Source organism: Sebastes fasciatus, chromosome 15 (genome assembly GCF_043250625.1).
Source record: "Sebastes fasciatus isolate fSebFas1 chromosome 15, fSebFas1.pri, whole genome shotgun sequence".
NCBI lineage: Eukaryota > Metazoa > Chordata > Actinopteri > Perciformes > Sebastidae > Sebastes > Sebastes fasciatus.
In genome coordinates, this window is record NC_133809.1 from 6,044,645 (window position 1) to 6,067,711 (window position 23,067).

Below are 23,067 nucleotides of genomic sequence, written 5' to 3' on the forward strand. Positions count from 1 at the left end.
AGCCTGTCACTGGCACTGCAGTGAGCCCAAACATGATATGACCTAAATAAACCAGTGTGTTAACAGAGAGCGGGAGTGAGGGATGAAGCAATATATTTTCCCTCTCACCCAGTCGTCTTGTTTTCAAACACTTCACTTTACTGCAGGCTGCAACCTGTGTATGTGCACAGTCATATACACGTTTTTATTACACACTAGAGTCAGACGGTATCTTTATATCGTGACACCTGCAGAGGTGTTTGGCTCTTACTACAAAACAGGTGCTTTCACACATCTGAGCACCTGCTTTACACCTCGGTAGTAGACATTTCTGCCCCTTTTTCACCTTGTGAATCTGTGTCTCTACCTCAGGGCTGCTAAGGGCTCAAAACTGAGATCACAATTATTTAACTCTCGTTGACTTTGGAAACATCACGCATTTTGAAACAACTTTTTGTACTTTTTAAAGTTAAATGCATCAATCTTTGAGAGCAAAATTAAGAGGCTAGATCTATGAAGAACTTTGTGCTCTTCCAAACAATTTATTCATAAACACATTGGTTGTATACATATTAGGGCTGTTAATCGATTAAAATAGTTAATGAATCGCAAATTTTTTCATCTGTTCAGAATGTATCTTAAAGGGAGATTTGTCAAATAATTAATACACCTATCAACATGAGGTCAAGGGACCCCTTTGAAAAGGGCCATGCCAGTTTTTCCTCGCCAAAATCTAGTGTAAGTTTGGAGGTTATTTAACCTCCTTCGCGACAAGCTAGTATAACATGGATTTCTTAGGTTTTCTAGTTTCATATGATGCCAATATATTCACTCTAGCTTTAAAACTTAGCAACCTCTGAAACATTTCATTAATGCATTAAAGAAATTTGTGGCGTTAAACCGAGACAGCCCTAATCGATATGAATGGTGATGACACGGCAAAAAAGTCACACCCATAAAGCATGGTAAACAAGACGGCTCCGTGTTTCAAGACAGATAGGGTGGGTTGCCAACATTACCGCAGACCCCTGACGCACTGTCCGCCCCGATTGACAGTCATTTCGGGAGCAGGCCAAAGCCAACCTAAAGCCGGTCGTGGAGCTCCGCCATGAAGGAAATGCGCCCGACAAGGGCCAGACAGCGCCGTTGAGAGGTTCCACGAGAGATCCACCCCACACCGAGCGACCCTTCCCTGACCCGCCGCTGGGGAAGATGACGTCCTCAAATGTCTTATTTTGACCACACCTCAAAGATATTCAGTTTACTGTTATAGAGTTAAAAAAAAATCGTTGCAGCTCTAGTTGTCTTGTCAAATAAGCAGCAGGTTTAACTTTGTTTTGTGTCTTTTGTAAGTGAATTCAGGCTATTTTGAAGTGCAGAAATATGCTACTGCACATGACAGATTCAGGCTCTTGAGCCGCTTCCTGAGTCCATGGTCCTCTCTAGGTGGCCCCTTTAATGACAGTAGGAAGTTTGATGTGTTTATGTGTGTTTCGGTGGCCTGGTCAGGGCTGAAAGCTTCATTGTGTGCTGTCCACAGAGCTGGAGCCTGGCATGGACAGATAAGAGAGAGCCTCACCTCAAACACACGTTCTACCCTGAGCCAGCGCCGGCTCACAGGACAGGTTTCATTATGCAAACGGACCGCTCAGTCCTGTGAGTGTGTTTGGTTAAATAGGTGCATATGTGTGTGAGTGAAGGCTGCCATGTTGCTGCTTGTTCTTCTGTATATGAGTGTGTGTTTGTGGACAGTCAGCTCTCCTGGATTAAAGACCTTTAATCCCGCCCGATCCTCATCAGCTCAGAAGTTAGTGGGTGCAACTTGTTAGTCGAGGAGTACGCTCTGCTCACGTGTTAAAAGTCAGTTTGCACGGCTGAATGATTTCTGGTCCCTGTTATGAGTTCTGCTACGGGAGACGTGAGCCAGGCTTTCGGTGATGGATGCACCTCTCACTTCTAGTTTGGATCAGCAACTTTTAATTGGGTCTCTGCTTTTTTTCTGCCTCCTAATCTCCTCTCAAAGCCAAGAAGACATGCATGCTTTTAGCCTTATTAATTGTGCTGTTTTATGATTCTCAGAGAAATTCAGTGTTTGAACCTGCACCAAAGGGAGACTCAAAACTATAACTTAGGTTCATAGCAGGATTGGTTATGATACAGAAATATTTGCTGTGTCTCAATTCGGATACTTCCGTTAGTACACTTCCATGTAGTACACTGTGCACATATGCACTTACTTGCATAGTGCGTGAATTGTCTGTTGTCTCAAATCACACACTGCCGTTATGCGCTTACCGGAAGCTCGGTAGACCAGCAGATGATAGTCAGCCACGGACATTGCACCGTATCAGCAGTAATTCAGTTCAGACAGATAAATTAACACAATAATGGCTTCTATCCGACTTTAGAAAAACACATGTGTAACTTAAATCTGTATAGTAAGGTGTTTGCCGTTTCAATCGTAGCCGCTGCAGCTTCCTCGCCCGCCATTTTCACGATTTTGAAATAGGTTGGTGGCCCTTCCCCTTCTGCCACGTAGCAAAGATGGCGATCGTCAACGTTTTGACCGTTTTGAGTAGAACATCCGGGTTGCATTTTGCCATACTTCTCTGTGTGAACAAATTTATGCACTCAAAATATCAGGTGTAAGTACAGAAGTACGCAAATTGAGATACAGAAATTGTCACTAAATTCCCTGCAGAAGCCTGATTTCAGTGGTCAAGATGTTAATTGAAGACATCAGAATGTCTAAATCAAAGATGGGGATTATTGATTGTGTATGAAAATAATCTGGATTGTCATTTAACAGTAATCTTGTAACCCTGGTGGTATAATCATCAGGTAAAACGTTCTCTCAGTAGCAGACTGCCCTCAGTGTCCTCTGTTTCCGTCTATTTGGGCCGCCTTGACTCGTAACGCCACAGAGCCTCCAACTCTTTTGTTCCTCCTTGTAAGTCAGAGAGACAACAGCTTATTGTGTTGTGCACTGATGTCAGTGGTTAAAGCATTTACAAAGCTATTTACAGGCACTATACAGGACACATGAAAGTGGTGGTAGTCTGGTAGCAATGTGATTCTGCACAATCACCAGCTTCTTATCCGTTATCAGACACAGGAAGTTGACTCATTTCTGTGTTGACATACACTATTGACTGCTCGTGAGTTGGTACATTTCCCAGTTCTAAAAACGTTTATTATTACTTAATATGTTTTGCTGTTTCCTTTAGCTGTTGTTGCTGCTTCCAGCCAGCGCTGAACCTTTTTGTTTTGCTGCTGCTGACAGCCCAATCTTCACCCTGGGATTAACAAAGTGTCTCTTGCCACTCACAGGGAGCTCAGCGATGAATAAGCTACGGCAGAGCTTCCGCCGGAAGAAAGACGTCTACGTGCCGGAGTCGAGTCGGCCGCACCAGTGGCAGACAGACGAGGAGACCGTCCGCAGCGGCAAATGTAGCTTTGCAGTCAAGGTGACTCTCCCTCACACAAAAACACACCTGCATACAAAGCCTCACAGACCCACAAACTCACACACACTGCGGTGCTGACCTTACTATGGCACACAATCACACATACCTCTGAGAAACCTGCATGCTGCCGGGCTCCCCAAGGACGCCGCTTGTGATTAATCATAAGCATTCAGAGACTGTGAGCACAGCTTTTATCTAGGTTGCAAGGTTTTTCTGCTGGAGCCTTCCAAACCTGTGGGATGTGTGTGTGTGTGCGCCATTGACTTTCTGGCCTCCAAGAATAATTATTTGAATCACCAAGTGAAATATACAAAATTAAAGAAAATGTTTCATTATAGCTGACAAGTAACAAATTCAGGGGCACTGCAATGGAGCAGTGCAAGACACACGACTCAGTAGGCGGTGCAGTATCTCTCTACACACATTATATATCTTCTGTGCTCTGCTGCAGCTGATGGAGTGGAGAGTTCGCTGTGCTTTGGCAACAAAACCATCTCACTATTGCAAACAGAACTGCAACGGTACACTTCCTCTTATCACATAGGTCCAAAATGCTCACTTCAGTCAGAGTAAAGGGGAATTGAAAACCTCAGAGTGGAGAAAGAGAAAGTTTTCCTCTGAATAGTTGTGTGGCTGGTCAACGGATGTGGATTATATATACATGACATAGAAGTGTACAGGTTATGGTTTTGATGCCACCCGGGTGTTTGCTTTGAGCAAGAAACGGGAATTGAAAATATCGTTAGCGGAGGGAGGTGGACGTTAACCTGACACGCCAGATGGTTTGCCTGAGAAACCGTCATTGGAAACTGTTTTGAAAAGGGCAGACGCTTTCAGAAAAATATGAACGAACAGTCGCCTCTATGTGTCGTCTCACACACGCCTAATCCACGCCTGTAGCTGCCAGTAGCTCCTCACGGGGCGCTGATTGGCCCCTGATCTGGCTTGTCGGCCACAAATGCATTACTTGAAGCCTGGCAAGATGGATTTTCATTTGAATGTGTTCCAACAATCCCTCGTGTGATCTTGTGACATCACAAGAATCCAGCTGCCGTGCAAGGTTAGGTGGAAGTGACAGTGGTGAGACCATGGAAGTACAAAAGAGAACTGGATACAGCGTTCGAGGCGGGGCCCTGTTCATTCGTTTGAAAGTTGCTCTTAGTGGTGCATGAAGCAAAAATTGTGCTCAACTCCCAAGTATAAAATTACCCGGATCATCCGCCGATCTTACGCATCCATTGGGCCCATAGAGCAGGCGCAGTAGCGTTTCTTTTAAAACCGCCTCCAAGCCCTCGGTCCAGCCTCGGTCTCATTCACATGAACGGAGGAAGAAAATAACTCTGGAGGGGGGTAAGACTACCTTGAAGTTTGTGTTCATAATTTGGACAGATAGAGACTTGATGTGGAGCGGGTGATCGTGTGCGAAGTGGTTCATGGCTTCAAGTCGTTTGTGCGTACGTCTCAGCCAGTGTGTGAAACGCCCTAGATTCAAGATCTCCTTTAAGCTGTCTTCCAAATGTCCCCTCGCCACACACACCTTCCCTCCCCCGCCTGCTCCCCATAAATTGTCTCCCTTCTCTGTACTCAAAGCTAGATTTGTTGATTACTCTTTGTTCACACTCTTCTCCGTTTTAAATATGTAGATGAACTACGACGTCTCACATTTTGTTCTTTTTCACCACTTTCTTCAAGTAGGCACGCTGTCTTGTCAAAGTAGAGAGGTTTCATTGCAGATTTCTTTCTTCTGTTAAAGTGCTCTGCTAACATAAAGCAACAAAAGACAAAACCAGTGCTGTGTAACTGTAACCAGCCAGTAGGCATACCTTACCAAAACTTAGGATACTAACCATTGTGGCAGGCTCTTCTCTAAAACTCTTCTGGTAAACCGTTAAAGTAGTGAAAGCAGTCAGTGAGTGACAGATCAGCCACTGTGGGCAAAAATGATCTCTCATTGTCATGCCTTCCTTCACGTACTTCTGCAGCAACACACGCTCCTCCACCAGCATTTTTCTTCCTCTGCGCTGGCTTTCATCGTGCCGGTGCAACCTACCATGCTACTCCTCTGTATCCCTCCTCCCTCCTCCCCCCTCCTGCTCCCTCTCCCGCTCTAGGTTCCTCGGAGGAGCCGGGTTGTGTGTGGGTTGGAATAGTTGCAGTGAAATTATCACTGACTGCCGCACTAAAGAGCAACCGATAGAGGGGAGGAGAGGAGATGCAGTGGAGAAGGAGAAGAAGAGAGGCTGTTTCAAAGTGGTGGACAAAGAGGGGATCTGGAGTTAAGATGGGGTGAAATGAGCCTTTAATGTTGTGGCTCGGGGTTTCCCCCACTATATAGCCCCTTTTGACGAGCCCAGTTCACCACTGATTGCCACGTCTGAGTTTTACCCCCCTTGTTTTTATGTGTACATTTATGCTTATGTCTGTTGTTTTCCAGCTGAAATTGCAGCGACAGACAATTATTCAGGATTCAAGGTGATTGTCAAAGGCATAAAAATGTAGATTTGCTTTTTTCTGTATGGAAATGTCAGTCTTATGAGACTGCTCGAGGCTGGAGATGGCTGTGAGATTAGATTGAATTGCTTATGTGTGTTGTTTACCAACTACAACAAAGTAAGAAATGCATTTATATGTCCTTGGTACGTTTAAACTTTTATTCATATAAGAAGTGAATGTGTGCCGTTTAGTGTGAGCTTGCTGTCTGCACTTATTCACACGAAGTGATGCTGCATGACTTTATTGAATCTGACAGAATTTTTTACCGAAACTGATTTATGGCCAATACCCTAAATTAATTCCTGGAATCTATCTGGATAACATCCAGAGGATTTACGCCAACTCCAGTTAATTGATATTGATGTATGTGTACCCACGCCACCTTCAGAGCGTCTGAGCTTCTGAGTTAGAGGTGCTGGTAGGTGTTTTGTTACCTTTTGACAGAGCCAGGTTGGCCGTTTCCCCTGTTTCTTGTCTGTATTGCTAAACGAAGCTAACCGGCTGCTGTCTCCAGCTACACATTCACTGAACAGACTTATGACCAGTGTCAATCTTATCATCTAACTCTCAGCAAGAAAGCAAAAAAGCATATTTCTATGGGCTGCCCCCCCTTAGTCGACTGGTCGACTAACCGGTCATTTTGTTCTTAGTCGACTAAGATTTCTTCGATTAATCGTTTATTATGCTTTTTTCATGCTGAATGACTTATTTCTAAGAAACTTATGTTCTCAAAGCAAACAGCTGTTTGCTCCAGCTCTGCTCTGCGTCCCACATGCAACAAACGTAAAGCGTTAGTGAGTCACTGGCTCTCCCTTCAGCTCCGTTCTCAGCCAGCTGTAACATCCTTCTACCTTCACATAGACTTGAATGAAGCAAATATATCGATTCTGGCATTAAAAAATCTATTTCAAAATCTTTTTTTCCCCATCCCTATCGTCCTGCCCTGTTGACGATTAAATCAACTTATCGATTAATCAACAAAATCGTATAATTGTTAGTCGACTAAGAATTTAGTCGAGGACAGCCCAACATATTTCCCAAAATGTTGAGTATTCCTTCAAGATAAAAACCTGAATATTTAAACAATACAGGACTGTTATTTTTTACTGTCAGTCTGTTGTCGTGACCCCTGTCCTCCCTATCATCGACTACTTCAACTGTTTACAAAATGTGAATTTAAGTGCATCTCACGGTTGCACATGTTGTTACCTCTGCTGGCTCTCTGCAGCTGGAAAATCAACCCCACAAGCAGTGAAATATAAATACAATATCTCATCTCATGTCTTTCCTCATCAAAAACAAACAGTGCAGCGGCAGTGACAGCACAATAATACAACTATCATGATGTATAAAGTGAATCTAATCCTAGCCCACTGTGGGATTAGTGCCAAGTGGAACTAATCCTTGAGTGGGCCTTCAAACAAACCTGTATTTCAGAACCAAATTAGCCTACACATGTACAACACACTGTTCAGTTGTTTTGATTGAGGGCATCTGTTAAACGTGAATGTTTCAGCCTCCAGATTGTAGCTGCCAGATAGTCACTAACAAGACGGAGTAAGATGTTCCGCGGAAGCATCTGTTGTGACACTTCCAGCCTCTCCTGCGTTTACTCATCTCACCTCAGCCACGTCTCCTGGCTGATCCCCCGTTAGCGACGCTGCCTCCGTGCATCAGTATTGTCCTTTTTCTGTGCGTTTACGTGCATGTGTGTGTACACATGTGTATTCCAATACGCCGACAGTGTGACTCACAGCCGTGGCGTCACACTCTCAGAATAGCAGGGCCGGAGGGTGGGGGGGTGACAGGCGTGGGTCAGCGTCGCTCGGTGTGTGTGTATCTATAAGGAAAGGGTAAGGACTTCCTCCCCGGCTACGAAAGCACAATGGCTTCTGGGGCGGTCAGGGTTGTGACTCTGGGGTGACACACAGCAGGGTGTGATGCTGCTTCAGGTCCGGGAGAAGGGAGGGACGGAGGTTGGAGCTGGAGGAGGCGGCCTTTTCCGTTCATTCAGTTGCAGTTTAACCCACTCACGTAGGATTTCCAAGTCTTGGGCTGCGGTCGAATAGTCTTTTTTTACTGAGGAAGGTTCCTAACTGAGTGAAATGACCTGGAAGTATCTAAGTGGCAGCCATGATAAGAGTTTGGATTCTCTAAATACTAAGGAAAGATGCTTCAGTGCTTCCTTTCTTATCTCCTTCAGCATAGGGTACACTGGACCATCCTTTATGAAAGGAAAGGAGATAATGTCGTCCCAGAATTCCTTGCGGCAGCACCGCGGCAGACCCACATCAATAACATCCATCGTCACATAATTACTTAGCCTAGTGTGCAGTCAGACTCTCTAAGCACCACGGTTGTCCGTGATGTCCTGAATTCTCCTTCAAATCTTTCCTTGACCTCATGACGTTTTCCATCGAGGTCAAAGTGGTTAGGAAATCACATAGGGCGTAATTATTCTGACTATTCGACCGCAGGATTTCGTCTGACGTAAGCGGAGGCAGTGCAGTGATTGCAGGGTGCGTGGAGAAGAGAAAGAGTCTTCAGATTTTAAAACCTTTTACTGTAGTAAAAACACTTGGAGTATAAAGGACAACTTTATGTCAGCTTGTGTTCTTCAGGAGGAGCGTGACCCTGATGAAGGGCCCAAGCAGGTTTCACAATAACGTTGTTCTTCATACATGCTGTATATACTGTATATATAGACATGTACACACATCCATATACTGTACCACCCATTCAATATTCATACTTTGCACTATTAATGGATTTTTTTCAACTTACAGAAACACTTGACTTGTATATAGACATTTCTTTTTATTGATGTTGGTTATTGGTGATTTTCATATATATTTTAAGTCTGTTAATTGATTAAAATATTTAATCGCGATTATTGCATGATTGTCGATAGTTATTCGCGATTAATCACAAATTAATCACACATTTTTTATCTGCTCTGGGCATGTCTGTAAAGAGGAGACTCGTGGGTACCCATAGAACCCATTTTCATTCACAGATCTTGAGGTCAGAGGTCAAGGGACCCCTTTGAAAATGGCCATGCCAGTTTTTCCTCGCCAAAATTTAGCGCTAGTTTGGAGCGTTATTTAACCTCCTTCTTGACAAGCTAGTATGACATTGTTGGTACAATTCCTCAGGTTTTCTAGTTTCATATAATAGTCCTGTCTATTCTTTACCTTTTATTTGTCCAGCTTTGTTGTTTTTGTTCTTAGCTGTTATTTCTATTTCTGTGTAAGTACATTGAGAGCAATACAAAACCTGGAATCAAACACAGACTTAGAGTAATATATTGTTGGGACTTACCATGTTGCACAGTAATTTGCACAGTCGTACCAAAACAATTACGCAAGCAGCAGAAACTTTTGAAAGTCAGTTTTTTTTTTGTGACGGACAGCGTTACCTGGCCTGATCATAGTTGTGTTGTGATGAGCTTCTCATAGTTGGCATTTTGGAAGGCCAAAAGGAAAAATTTCCGACCTCGTCGGGTTTCCATCAGCTCGAATTCCACAGGAACACAAAGGATCGGCTTCTTGCATGTTGACAATATGAGAAAAGAGCAGCTTCTTTTTGCTTCTTCATGTCTTTGTTTTTGTCATGTAATCCCTTCCTCATAGTATCACACACTTGCTGTTAGATTTACCCACTTGCCCATTTATATTTCTCAGGAAAGTGTTCAGCGTTTTCTCCATGGAAGAAATTAGGGATCAGCTAGGGAGCATTTGAACTGCGATTGACCTCAACGTGGTAATTAATTATGTGTATAAATCACCAGCGCCAGCCTACCAGGGGATATTAGACAGTCTGGACTCATTTAAATACCCCATCTCATTGCAGTTTAATAATATAACCATAGTTAAACTTCCGTAGAGATAGCCACAGGACAGGTTTGTCACAGCATTACTCACTCTGTCTCTTTCTGTCTCTCTACCCTGCAGTACCTGGGACACGTGGAGGTGGAGGAGTCCCGAGGCATGCACATCTGCGAGGATGCAGTGAAGCGGCTGAAGACGGTAGGTTTCACTAGAAAACCCCTCCGTACTTCCAGGAACGAGGCAGCTAAACACCACACATCCTACTTCATTTTTATCTTTTCCTCCACTAGTTTCCTGCACAGTGCTACTACCAACATCCTACTGACTCCTTCTAACATTTCCTTTATTTCGTGGCAGCTCTCCTTCATCTGTCACCAAGCAGTTTGGTTCTTTGTATTGTTTCATCGTTGTTTATTCCTGCCTGGTTTACTCTGTACATGGAGGCCTGAGTGTGGTTGATTGTTGCCGTTTGTCAGTGAGGGTCTCCACCCATCGTGACCCTCAGACAACCTCCAGGGGTGTTGGGGTCTGTTCTGAACGTCTCTTCCTCTCTCTCTTTCTCACTCTCCTCACACCCTGTCTCAGCCAGAGGAGATAGGCCGGCATGTACTTCCTGCTGCAGGAGATTCCGGCGGTGTTGCGTAAAAAGAACAAATTCCAGTTTGGGGAGCAGGGGAGGGGAAGGGGGAAACGTGGAGCAATTGCTTTTCCATGTTGTCAGTTGTTTGCCAAAGCCCCACCCAGGTCATAAACTCCTGTCGGTAAATGAGGATGATTCGATTCTCAGTAGTCAGGGCCATACCTGAGTGGTGAGTATACAGTTGGTTCCTGGTAATTTTAGTCCTGGGACTGCTTCTCAAGGAACCAAAATGTTCCTCTAGCCCATTGTTGTCTGTACTTCCATAGCGGTCAAAAGACCCGCGAAGATTAGGCAAATTAGTCTGCTGACGTATGAAAAAGCAACATGACGTGATGGTGGCTACTGGTAGTCGCAGGGGTAAACACACTCTGCAGCCTGCAGTTCAGTGTGCCCGCCTGTTTCATCTAAAAAAATAAACCTGAGCCTAACTTTACTTTTAATGTTATCAAACACAAATAAATGCTCTCCCTTTGTCCTAAAACTACAGTACAAACTTGTTTTATGAATGAAGTGATTCATGAGTCAGGGCGTCATGCCTGAGTCTCAGGACTAAATTTGAATTTGGTGCCAACAAAGGTTACGAAACTCCTGCTTGAATTGTCTGCGGTCAGCTTTCAGTTTCAGTTTTAATGACTCAGACTAATTAAGAATTCACACCTTGTTTCTTCTGTTATCAGCACCTACTCTTCTTGCTTCATAAAATAGTGTAAAGGGGCCTTTTAGTCGTTTAGTCGTCGTGTTGGACTCAATGAGCCGTTGAAGACTACTTGAGCTACTGAGAGCCGTTTGTTAGTTTGATTATACTGGAGAACATGCTTGAGAATAATTCTGTATTTTATGAGTGCACTTTAATGGACAGTAAAACACTTACATTTCCATACCAGTTAAAGCAGAACAGTAAAATAAAACAGATGTTATATAATGCAAATGAAAACACACAAATACACACAGTCTTACATTTATACAGAAGCACGTTTCTTCACACTTATATGTTGATGTATAAGAGTAGTATAAGACACATGAAATACTTGATATTAGACACAAAAGCACCAGTACATACATCACTTGTGTGAAAAAGACATACACATACAGCACTGTTTTCCCACTGTGCTTATATAGAGTGTTACAGGAATGAGTCTTAAAACCTGGAATCGAATTATCATTTTAGCACTTCCGGTTCCCTTGTCTGGAAGTCAATGTTTTTTTTTTTATTTTAGTTAGATGCCTGTATTTAGGTCTGTGGTTAACACAAACTTAAGAGATTTTAACGTTTTGTTCTACGACATAAAATACGTCAGTAAATACCCCACTTCTGGCGATTACATTCGCGGAATATCACGCTTCAAAAATCATAAAAGTGGTGTTTATTTGTGAATATTATCTTACAGAACAAAACGTGTAAGTATCATAAACGTTTGTTCGCCACAGAGTTTATTTTCTGCAATAATCCAAAAAGCCAATGGAAAAATCCCATTGGCTTTTTGTCGAGGGAACCAGGGCGATGCTAACTTCCTGGTTGGCCTACAAAAATACATCATCCATGGAGCACTCTATTTACTCACACACTTGTAGACACCCATAGCAGCATATGTGTGTGCAAATTTACACTCAATTTCACAACCTCACACACTCTCAGATAGGTTTCACAGGCAAATACATGTTTTTATTGTACATACAAACACACACAGGAAGAAGGGAACCCAGAGGCACAGCAGACAGACATACTGTGCACACACACAAACATGCATACTCATATAGTGAATACACCAAACTGGAGCTCACATTTACACACACTGAGCGGCACACACACACACACACACACTGGTGCTTGATGAGGTCACATGGTGTTCACAGAGCCTGAGGCTGTGAGCTCTTATTGAGTTACAGTCATTTTAACAGGGCGGACAAAATGGAGCCAACTCAAAAGTAGAAGCGGGGGTGCTTCTGCCTTCTGTCCGACTATGTGACCCTCCTCCACCTCATGACATTTTCCTCCTCCGTCTCCTCCGCTACTCCCTCGCTTTCTCATCACCCAGAGGCCTTACTTGTTAGCCAGCACAGACGTGGCTTTATTGATCCCCGTTTATACGCAGGGTGGGAAATGAACTTTTGCCACATTGAAAATGTGAGTCAGGCTGGCAGCGTTTCAAGGTCTTCTTCTGCACGCTATTTTTCTGAGAAAAAAAAAATGGCGACATTGGCAGTTGATCTTCTGTGGTGTGACTGCCGCCGTTACATTCCTGCAAAGTGGCCTTCATCTGGTCTGGACGTAGCAGTTCACCTGTGAGTCTGAGAGGCAAGAAAACAATCACTGTTGGTTACATAATGTGATCCAAGATGGCACCCATTCATTCTGATGAAAGGAGCTTTTACGCAGTGCAGGTTTATTTCTCTCACTTCCAAGTTTGTTTCCTTGTTGTGTGCAGGTGCATTGTTGTCTCTTTCCTTAGGTCTTCTGGCTTGTTGAATAGATGTTACACTGAGATTCCATCACACAGGAACAATCAGATATCTGGGCTCTGGGGAAGCCGTAAAACACTAAATCTGGACAATTTAAAAATTCATGATAGAGTATTAACATTCAGCGCCAGCGCTCAGAGCAGTGGAGCAGAGACGAGTCGAGCTGACCTTCATTTCCGATCAGTTTTGTCTTTATTTGTAGACAAGAGTAGGACTGAGGAAATTTAAGGGGAATTCGGGGAAGATAAAGGCTCAAATCTAGAGCTGCAATGATTAATCCATTAGTTGTCAACTATTAAATGAATCACCAACTATTCTGATAATTGATTAATCAGTTTGAGTAATTATTTAAGAAAAAAAAGTCAAAATTCTCTGACTGCAGCTCCTTAAATGTGAATATTTTCTGGTTTATTTACTCCTCCATGACAGTAAATCAGGGCCTGAAATTAACTTTTTTCATCAGTTATTTTGTCTGCCGCTCAAAAGTTTTATCTGCCATTTTTTTAAATCTCTGCGCTAAATGACGGAATAACATTTTAGATCTGATGTCATTCAATGTGTGATATATTTTACATAAAAAACATTCTATGCATGGTAAATTCAGTTCAAAGTACACCGTAGCTTTCGGGGATGGGAGGGTACTGTACACAATTATACGAGATTAAATTTGAACACATCTTGATAACGTTGTAGTTTACCTTCAACCCAATAGTCATTTTTACTGAGCAGAGCTTCAACGTCTCATAACATTAGTAGCTTCGTTATTTAGCCAAGCAGGACTGTGCCGCCCACCGGCTGCTAACAGGTAACTCTGCGTCCCCTCAGGGTTAGTATTAGTAGCGCCATGCCTTAGGAGTGATTTTTTATCTCTCTGCCGTGGCTCCAGTCCCAAACAAACTGAAACATGATGCAGCGTGCGTATGCATCATTCTTCATGCGTAACTGTCGGAAAGCATCAGTACAGAGGAATCGATAGTCACAGAGGCATGAGATACCAAGGAATCAGACAACTAGGAACAAGTTCACAGCACGTTGATGATTCTTTATTCCCATCCCCAGCGTTTTCCCTGCCTACCAAAGTGGCGTATGGCCTGACGATTTCACCCAACAATTGTAGCAATTTACCCATATATTGAGGGTAGCGGGTGCTAATTTCAAACCCTGCAGTAAACTGTTTTTCTTTGAATTGTGGATAAAACAAGACATTTGAGGACGTCATCTTGGGCTTTGGGAAACACTGATCAACATTTTTCAAAATGTTTTGACATTTTATAGACCAAACAACTAATCAAGAAAACAATCGACAGATTCATCGACAGTGAAAATAATCATTAGTTGCATCCCTATAGGACTGTAAAGTGTCTAGTCTGCCATGCTGTTATCCTGTGTTGCTCCGTCTACAATGACGCAGCGTAAAAAGATGATTCGACTGACAAAATGAGGTCTGACTCGGGGGTTCTCTGCTAATTATCTGAATCATAGACGTTCAGCGGGCAGCCCTAATACCACTTGAGGTCTCTGTAAACAGTTTTACAGCCATCTTTATTGTATGGAGGGAGGGGGGGTTGACTCTGCTGCCTGGAGCAGAGCAGAACATAGCGTGGTGGTATACAATGTGGCTGCCCCTGGTGCCAGTTATCCCTGTCGAATCTAGATCATCCCGACTAGACGAGGGCCAGCCTTTAAGCAGATATACAATTAGCGAGGCCCTGATATATCCTAGTTCATCCTCCCTGACTCTTTAATAGGTGTTGCCAGGCAACACATACAACTCCTACCGGTGGATGGACTGTGAGTTAATATTGCTCAGCAGTAAACTCTATTTCCAGGAGCTAATAAGTAAATTGGTCAGGCCCACACCTGTAGGCACTTAATATCTGGTGAGGCCTGGAAACCAGAAGCCACAACACCGACGCAGTCTGGCAGCGTCAGCACTTTTTTTGTTTTGGTGCAGGGCAAGAGAGATGAAGAACAACAGTGAGCTGATGCTCTCTGATGAATAAGGAGGAAAAACCTAGTCCCTGTGTGCTCGCTGTGCCTTGAGGGCGCATGTTGGTGGTCCAGCTGTCAACGTGTGTGTGTGTGTGTGTGTGTGTGTGTGTGTGTGTGTGTGTGCGTGTGACAGCTACAGCTCTGAGCCTACTCCATTGTTTTCCCAGCAGCCTTTGGGACGGTAATGAAAGTTTTCTCACAGCTCTGCGACCCGTGACTCAGAGGGGTGGATGGAGGCGGGTGGAGGAAGAGGAGGCTGCACTGCGGCACCATCAACCTCCAAGCTGCCCTTTTGCGTTGTCATCATGCCATCACTTCCTGGTGCTGTTGGCCGGTAGCCCAGGGTTGGAGGGCTGTTCTGTGTTGTAGCAGTGGGAATGTTTTTGCTGTTACTCAGGAGCTCACAGTGACCTGGAGAGTTTGGTCTGTGTAGACCGGGTTGGGCAACGCACCAGGAGATGCTGATATGCTGAAATTACTGCACCCAGTAGCCTCGGGGTACATTATTCATTGACAATGACTATGTGTACATGCGCACTAATATTCCACTATTATTAAGAATATGACAGTGTTCTGAATATGATACGGGTCATGTAAATAACATATTCTTTTTCTGAATTAGACTTTATTCTTAATAGAGCATTTTCCAATTAAGATGTGGGATATGCTGTTATTATCCAGGTTTTAGAAGCATTCTTTGGACATGTATACAGCGCATTCAGAATATGGGTCTCAATTGAGGTTTGTGACACACGGCCTCTTGCCTGTTTAAGGCCAGCTCTGGGGTATTTGACTTAAAACTATGCAATTTCACATAATTTTGGACCAAATGTATTAGGCTACTATAGTCTAGATAACACCCAAAAACCTTAAAGACAAAACTTGCTATAATTATATGATTATTTTAATATTTATCACAGCCTTTATCTGAACATTTAATTCTTCTGGAAATGTTTGCCCTGTAAAATCATATTCTGTAAATCAACAGAGCAGATTCAGAAAACTTTAAAATAATGTTTCATGAGTTATATTTGTTCACAAATAAAAAAAATTTCACTATTTATTTTACAAAAAGGACGACACCCTCTTTCTCACCCCCCTCCCCCCGTGCCGTGCATCAGTTTTTCCAGATGCTCTCCACATTGTTTTTATGTTTTTACGGCTTATGAGGCATAAAAACGTTTGCGCTGCTCCGCTATGAATTGCCCAGAGATCTTGATATGGAGAGGGCAGAAAAGAGTACCGGCAGCTTGTGAGAAGTGCCGTTGCGCAAGAAAAAGTCACGGTACGCCGAAAAAGTAAAATGTAGAAGTGCCGGTACTGCGTAAAAGTAAAGTACTCTCTCTCCTGTAGTAGATGTAGCTGGTATACGTTTGTAGTGACTGTTGTAAGGTGTGATTTGTTGCACAAAGTAGGCCAACGTTACACAAGATGTGTTATGCGTTGCTGCACATCCTGCTGGTGGTTAGTCTTGTTTCGGCGGGCAGAAATGACTGTAAGCCACCAGCTGGTCGTACGACTAAAAGGTTTTAGCTCTGTGTTACAAGCTTGTCTATTAAACAGAGGTAAAGTATGCACGACACTTTTCCTCATCAGAAGTCAGGCTTGTTGGCGACAAAGTCTCTGCTTCAGTTGTTTCATTTTTGCCTCGTTGGCTTCATCTTGATCTTTCAAAACTCTCCTTTCTGCCCAGAAAGCTTTTTCCCTACTGTAGTTTCATCCCAGTTCACACACATTGAATACCTGCATATTGTATTACCTTTTTGTTTGTGTTATAAGTTTTTTTTGTCTTTTTAAGCAGGTTTTTATTGTGGTGTTGCTGAGAAATGCTTCCAAATCCCCTCCCCCACACTGCCCTCCCATTCTAGTTATCTCTGAACCCTATAGAGCCTTTCTTCCTCTAACCATACTAATACTAGCTCTGCAGGCTCTACCACCATCTGCATGTCTGCGTGGATCTCACAAACACACACTAACAAGCACTTGGCTCATTCCAAATGAATCTCCAGTGCTGGTTAACACGTTAAATCATGCATTAACATGGTGCTCGGAGTGCCGTCTCCACCATGGCTGTGTAACAGGAGCAGAGTGGCACTCCTTTTCACAGCTTATTGGGAGGAGAGGAGCTCCGAGGGAGCGGGGGAAGAAGGGAGGATTAAGACCAGGCCGGGTCTGGTGGTTGTGGTTTCTTTATGTGATATGGCGGCCTAAACTTGACCCCTGACTCTGTCTGACCGGTGAACAGTCACAGGCTTGACTCAGAGGTCAAAACGCCGTCTACGAGAATATGTTTCTGTCTGATGAACAACCAAGGGATGACCATGTCTCGGTCTAGGAATCAGAAGAGAAAGAATACAATGTGATTTGGTATTATCTCCTCCACATACTCACTCAGAAACACAAACCTGAAGGTGCTCCATCTTTATCTCCTCTGTCCAGATGTGCTGTCTTAGCTGTGGGACTGTTGTAGTCTTTTAGGGTTGTTGTTGTTTATTTAAATCACAAAAGGCTTCAAAGACTCAAATCACTTCCTGCTGTCAGGAGGTTTACTGGCTTCCAGCGTGGTAGTACTAACAGTTCTCATCATAGGCCCTGTTCAGACCCGGTATCAACATGAGTGATCCGATCACAAGTGGACAGCTCTAATGGTGCCTTCAAATGAAACTCGTGAGCTCGTGTTTATAACACGGGAAATTGTGTACACGATATGCTTGGCGATCAAGTGGTTAAGTCGTGAAGAACACCGCTGCTAAGCAACGGCAATATTAACGACATTGTCGCCGTCTAGAAGCCACAGAGGCTAACAGTTTAGCAAGCTAGCAAGCGGGTAACATAATGCAGGAAATGCAAAGTTATAATGACAGAGGGGAAAGGTGAGGCCGTTGGGAATATCAACTTTTTCCTCAGACATATTATAGAATTATGAAGAAAAACTTTATGCCACTAAAATTACAATATATTCAGTTATTATGCACTGAATAATGAACTTCCATGGCCTCCGCCATTTCTTACAATATTAACAAATACAGTACGTCACAAGTTGTGAACCCTGAGCTTTCAGAAACTGTCCACTTACGAGGTGGAATGTGGAAGTCAAAGGGGTCTCTTGACCTCTGACCTCAAGATATGTGAATGAAAATGGGTTCTATGGGTACCCACGAGTCTCCCCTTTACAGACATGCCCACTTTATGATAGTCACATGCAGTTTGGGGCAAGTCATAGTCAAGTCAGCACACTGACACACTGTCAGCTGTTGTTGCCTGTTGGGCTGCAGTTTACCATGTTATGATTTGAGCATATATTTTATGTTAAATGCAGTACCTGTGTGGGTTTCTGGACAATATTTATAATTTTTTTGTGTTGTTAAATGATTTCCAATAATAAATATATGCACACATTTGCATAAAGCAGCATATTTGCCCACTCCCATGTTGAGAGTATTAAATACTTGTCAAATCTTTAAGGTACATTTTGAACAGACAAAATGTTAATGATTTACGATTAATCGTGATTAACTATGGATGATCGTGCGATTGATCGTGATTAAATATTTTAACAGTGAATTGACAGCCTTAGTCACAATGTCTGCTGTAATAGCCTTGTGTTTACGAGTGGTTACTTGAGATGCATGCGGAGACGCATTTTATTGCCTGGTGTGAACAGACGTACTTAGAGTTGTCCACTTGTGATCGGATCACTCAGGACTCAGGTCTGAACAGGGCCATAAACACAATAACAACCACAGTATCACCCATCAAAACATCCATCATGGAATCATGTGGAGCTACCTGATCCATCGCCTCACTCACTCACTCATAACCCAGCTTCACCTCCACCAAACAAAACCCAACAAACCCAAATGAAACCCTCTCCTGTGGGCTCCAGACAATTTCTAGACTTCCTAGGTAACATTTTCATGCCTTGTTCCTCCCCCCGTCTCCTCCACCCCTCTCACCCACCCTCCCTTTTTACCACATCCACTTCCAGGACAGGAAATTCTTCAAAGGATTCTTTGCAAAAGTAAGTTATTGCTTTGTGTGTCTGAGTGTCTTTATTATGAGCATTGTTATTATTATTATTTTCCCTCCTCTTCACGTAACACTTCACCCTTTGATCACATCTGAAGGCTGGAAGAAAACACTGATACACAGAGGGGGGGGGGACTCTGTCTGTAAAGAGAAACACAATGATGCATGTGTCTTTGAGCAGGTGGGGTGGTTTAGGCTGGGCGGGGCACTATTGTGTGTGAGTGTGTGTGGTTTTTTGTATTAACAGGCGCGCCTTTTCTTCCTTCAGCCCTCGAACCAAGAATGGAACAATGAACAGTTTGTGTGAATGAACGTTTTACTTTCTGTGCACACACAAATATTTTGTTGTTGTTATTCTAACCAAACACTGTCGACTGCATCAGCGCACCAACTCTCATATCAACCTTCCTTTATTAAAATCTGGGCACTCAGAAAAAACAACTCCCGACTTGTGTCGTCTCTTTTGTCTCTTACCTGGTGCTTTCTCTTTATTTACAGGTGTGCTTTGTGTGTGTGTTGACTCACGTTTTATGATTTGGTACCAAGGAATGGTACAAGGGGAAGTCATTTTATTGGAGAGACTAAAAAGTTTCCTCGTTTCTTACTCGTACCTTTCCCTGTTGTGTTTTGTTTGCAGGCTGGGAAGAAGCCAGTGCGCGCTGTGTTGTGGGTGTCGGCAGACGGTCTTCGCGTTGTAGACGACAAAACAAAGGTAATAAGTCCCTTCAGTCCTCCATCGCAGGCTCGGAAACACCTCGATCAAAAAGAAGTAGCTGCCAGAGGAAGTGCACATGGCTTTAGCAGCTTTACAGGTGGAAGCTGCTGCTGAGCTCCAGCAGCTGATAATGGTAGTGAAGCTGTTATACCTCTGGTCTAGTGACCTCCAAGAGGCCCTCTGTGTAAATATGTACTCGCTGCACCTGCAGGACTACTAGGTATGAGTAGAGTAAAGGTTACAGTGACCCCTGCTGGAAAGAACTGGTACTACATCAAACCTAACAACATAACATTTCATAACAGCTGTAGGTTATGAAATGGAAACATTAAAAAGAGAAATTAGGAGAGCACAATTATAATTTCTTCTCTTTATTTCCTAATCTATTATCTATTTAAGTAGGGCTACAGGTATTTCTTTAATTGATTAGTCAGTTTTTATGCTTTTTTCATGCTGAATGACTTAATTTCAAGGAACTTATGAGCACATCTCTGATAAACAACTAATCAAAATCAATTAATCGATTAGTCGACAAAATCGTATGAGTGTTAGTCAAGGTGTTAATTTGTGCAACTACTCAAATTTTGATTCACAAAATGCTGTGAATCTAGTTTTATTTAAAAGAACCCGTCTCTCTGAGGTTAAGTGGGTTCCCTCCTGTGTATATGTACTTCTATCCTTTATTATTTCAAATTAATTTGCAATTTTATTTTATTTAATAATGTCATTTTATTTTTAGTGCGTTGAATATGCTCTTTGAGTGCGGAATTGTGAGTTTTATTGTCAAGGAATGTTACTGTTTAGTACTCTGTGTGTTTCCCCTCATGGCAAAACAGACATTCTCAAAGCTCGTCAAAGTTCTCAGTTTTCTCCGTTCATCAGAAAAATGTGGATGTGCGCATAAAGGCGAAAACCAGACCGTGTCTGATGGTGTGACGTCACATTGGCCGTGCGGACACTCATGACCCTTGTGGAGGCGGCGAGCATAAATCACGCTTAAGATATAGACTTTTTTTAACCAACGTTAATCCACCAAGAGAGTTGATACCAAGGTCTGCCATAAAGGTGCTGCAGTTTGTTAGAAAATACTGTTTAGAAGTCCAGGTTCCTGTATTGACCTGGTCTCTAGAGTTATTTCATTCTATTTATTTTGTTGCCTTTATGTTCTGTTAAATGTTATAAAAAAAATAATGATGGTTTGTATCAGAGAGCAGAGTCGGGTGCAGACTGGTGCTTCTGGAGCTGCTAGTAGTTCAGTCTTATTTGAGCACTCTTGAAGCCAGGCCTTCACATTGAAGTACTGTTCACTGTACCATCATTCAGCCCACATATTAAGTGTTTTTAACTCAATTGAGTGTCACTTGAGCGTCGACCATAGTTTTTAATTTAAGCTGATAATGATGAGGTGACAATGTGTTTTGCAGGACCTGATCCTGGACCAGACAATAGAGAAGGTGTCGTTCTGCGCTCCGGACCGTAACTTTGAGAGGGCGTTCTCTTACATCTGCAGAGACGGCACCACGCGACGCTGGATCTGCCATTGTTTTATGGCCATTAAAGACTCAGTGAGTACTCATTTAATACTACAATACTATTTACTTGATTTATATTGATCATTATTGTTATTATACATGTTCGAAGGATCCTCACAGTTCCGATTAAAATCTTTTTCCTCCTACAATCTTATGTAATCTTCACTGTACTGTGTCATTTAAATGATGTAGTTTACGTAGCTGTATACCATGTTTATAACAGGAAAAACCTTCATTGCTAGGAGCTTAAAGTAAACCTGTCCATTATATTAATTTCATGCTGAATTTTGTTGCATCATCTCTTTCAGGGAGAGCGTCTCAGTCATGCTGTGGGCTGCGCATTCGCCGCCTGTCTGGAGCGAAAACAGAAACGGGAGAAGGAGTGCGGGGTCACGGCGACCTTTGACGCCAACAGAACCACTTTCACCCGTGAGGGCTCATTTCGGGTTACTACAGCAACGGAGGCGGCAGAGCGGGAGGAAGTCATGAGGCAGCTACAGGATGCTAAAAAAGGTCTGTATATGTAGTCCCTCTAGAGACTGTTTAACCTCCACACTAGTTCAAATTTGTCTTTCTATTTATACTCCCACGTCCAGATAATGTTATTGCTTGTTCATTTTTGCTTCATTGCTTGAACCTTCTTTAACAGCAGAGACAGACGTGAAGGTTGCTGTGAACTCGGCCACCAGCGTGACGAACTCGTCAGCACACCCGACGGGAGGCTCCCCCTCTCCGTCGTCCTCCCCGCCTCTCTCCATGACCTCGCTGGGACCCCAGGTGATACCACGCAGACACGCACCGGCCGAGGCTCTGGCCAGGCAGGGCTCCTTCAGAGGCTTCCCGGCACTCAGTCAGAAGACGTCTCCCTTCAAACGACAGATGTCACTGCGCATGAACGAGCTGCCCTCCAACATGCAGCGCAAGTCGGACTTCCCCATGAAGAATACAGGTGAGTTCTGGGACAGAAAGACATCCTAACTGCTGGTCCTATCTTAACTTAAGTTTCAAAGATGTGATTGATGGCTGTGTCCTATCCTATCTCAGACTCCTACCTTATCTTAACTTAAGTAATCCTAACTAGAACTGTAAATTTGATTCTTCAATTAACTCTTGTCCTTTCATGCCCGCGTCTTTGATTAGCATGTACCGGTAATATCAACAACTCTCATTTGTCACTGGCTATCATGGACAACAAAAGACGGGCATTCAATTTTAGCTTTGATCAAATCCAAAATGAATCATCGATTTAAAGCGTCATCATACGATTTGAGTTGCCTTTCAATCGTTATATTTCAGTATGCGTGTTGTTCCACATCATCATTGTCATTGCCATACAGATCTAACAACAGTGCTGCTGTTATTCTCAATTTAGGACAGGGTCTATGCCATCCTAATTTAGGTTTCCTAACTTGGGAAATCCCTAAGATAGGATGATTCTGTAATAGCTAAATTCCTATCCTAAGATAAGATTGGATTTTTCGTAAATGCAATTAAGAAGCATGTTTCTGTAATACCAAAAATCCTAAATGTCATCATAAACAGAGATGATTCTACACAACCTTCTAATTACCTTCAGGCGAAACTGTCTGTATTTGCAAAAATCCAGCCTAAAGATGAAAAGAAAATCAGAAACAAAGATTTTTATTAGTAACATACATGACTATAAAAACAAGATTTTTTTTAAAGAATTCGGTCCTATTTATCTTCTACGTGTTTTATATTGCTTCTGTTAACGTTTCTCTGGTGTTTCCCCTCCAGTCCCCGAGGTAGAAGGAGAAAGTGACAGCATCAGCTCGCTGTGCACTCAGATCACCTCAGCGTTCAGCGGACCCCCAGAGGACCCCTTCTCCTCAGCACCAATGCCCAAACCAGCTTCATCCCCGCAGTCTCCTGTAGCACCAGGTAACATCCGCTAACAACCATTCATATC

The 23,067-nt window shown here is 43.1% G+C and overlaps 1 protein-coding gene across 6 annotated transcripts in view; it reads left to right on the forward strand.

The window, feature by feature from the left end:
* The window catches only part of numb (NUMB endocytic adaptor protein), a 53,783-nt gene that overhangs the window by 26,481 nt on the left and 4,235 nt on the right, over window positions 1–23,067 (forward strand). For 2 of the 6 annotated variants that reach the window (XM_074659801.1, XM_074659805.1), the window contains exons 2-9: window positions 3,310–3,446; window positions 9,893–9,967; window positions 18,850–18,882; window positions 19,528–19,602; window positions 21,030–21,170; window positions 21,446–21,650; window positions 21,787–22,086; window positions 22,896–23,039. In XM_074659801.1, the coding sequence (XP_074515902.1) occupies window positions 3,321–3,446; window positions 9,893–9,967; window positions 18,850–18,882; window positions 19,528–19,602; window positions 21,030–21,170; window positions 21,446–21,650; window positions 21,787–22,086; window positions 22,896–23,039 (1,099 nt within the window). In that variant the 5' untranslated portion in view covers window positions 3,310–3,320. The remainder of the gene's footprint in view (window positions 1–3,309; window positions 3,447–9,892; window positions 9,968–18,849; window positions 18,883–19,527; window positions 19,603–21,029; window positions 21,171–21,445; window positions 21,651–21,786; window positions 22,087–22,895; window positions 23,040–23,067) is intronic. The other 4 variants (XM_074659803.1, XM_074659806.1, XM_074659802.1 and 1 more) reach the window with 3 other exon arrangements.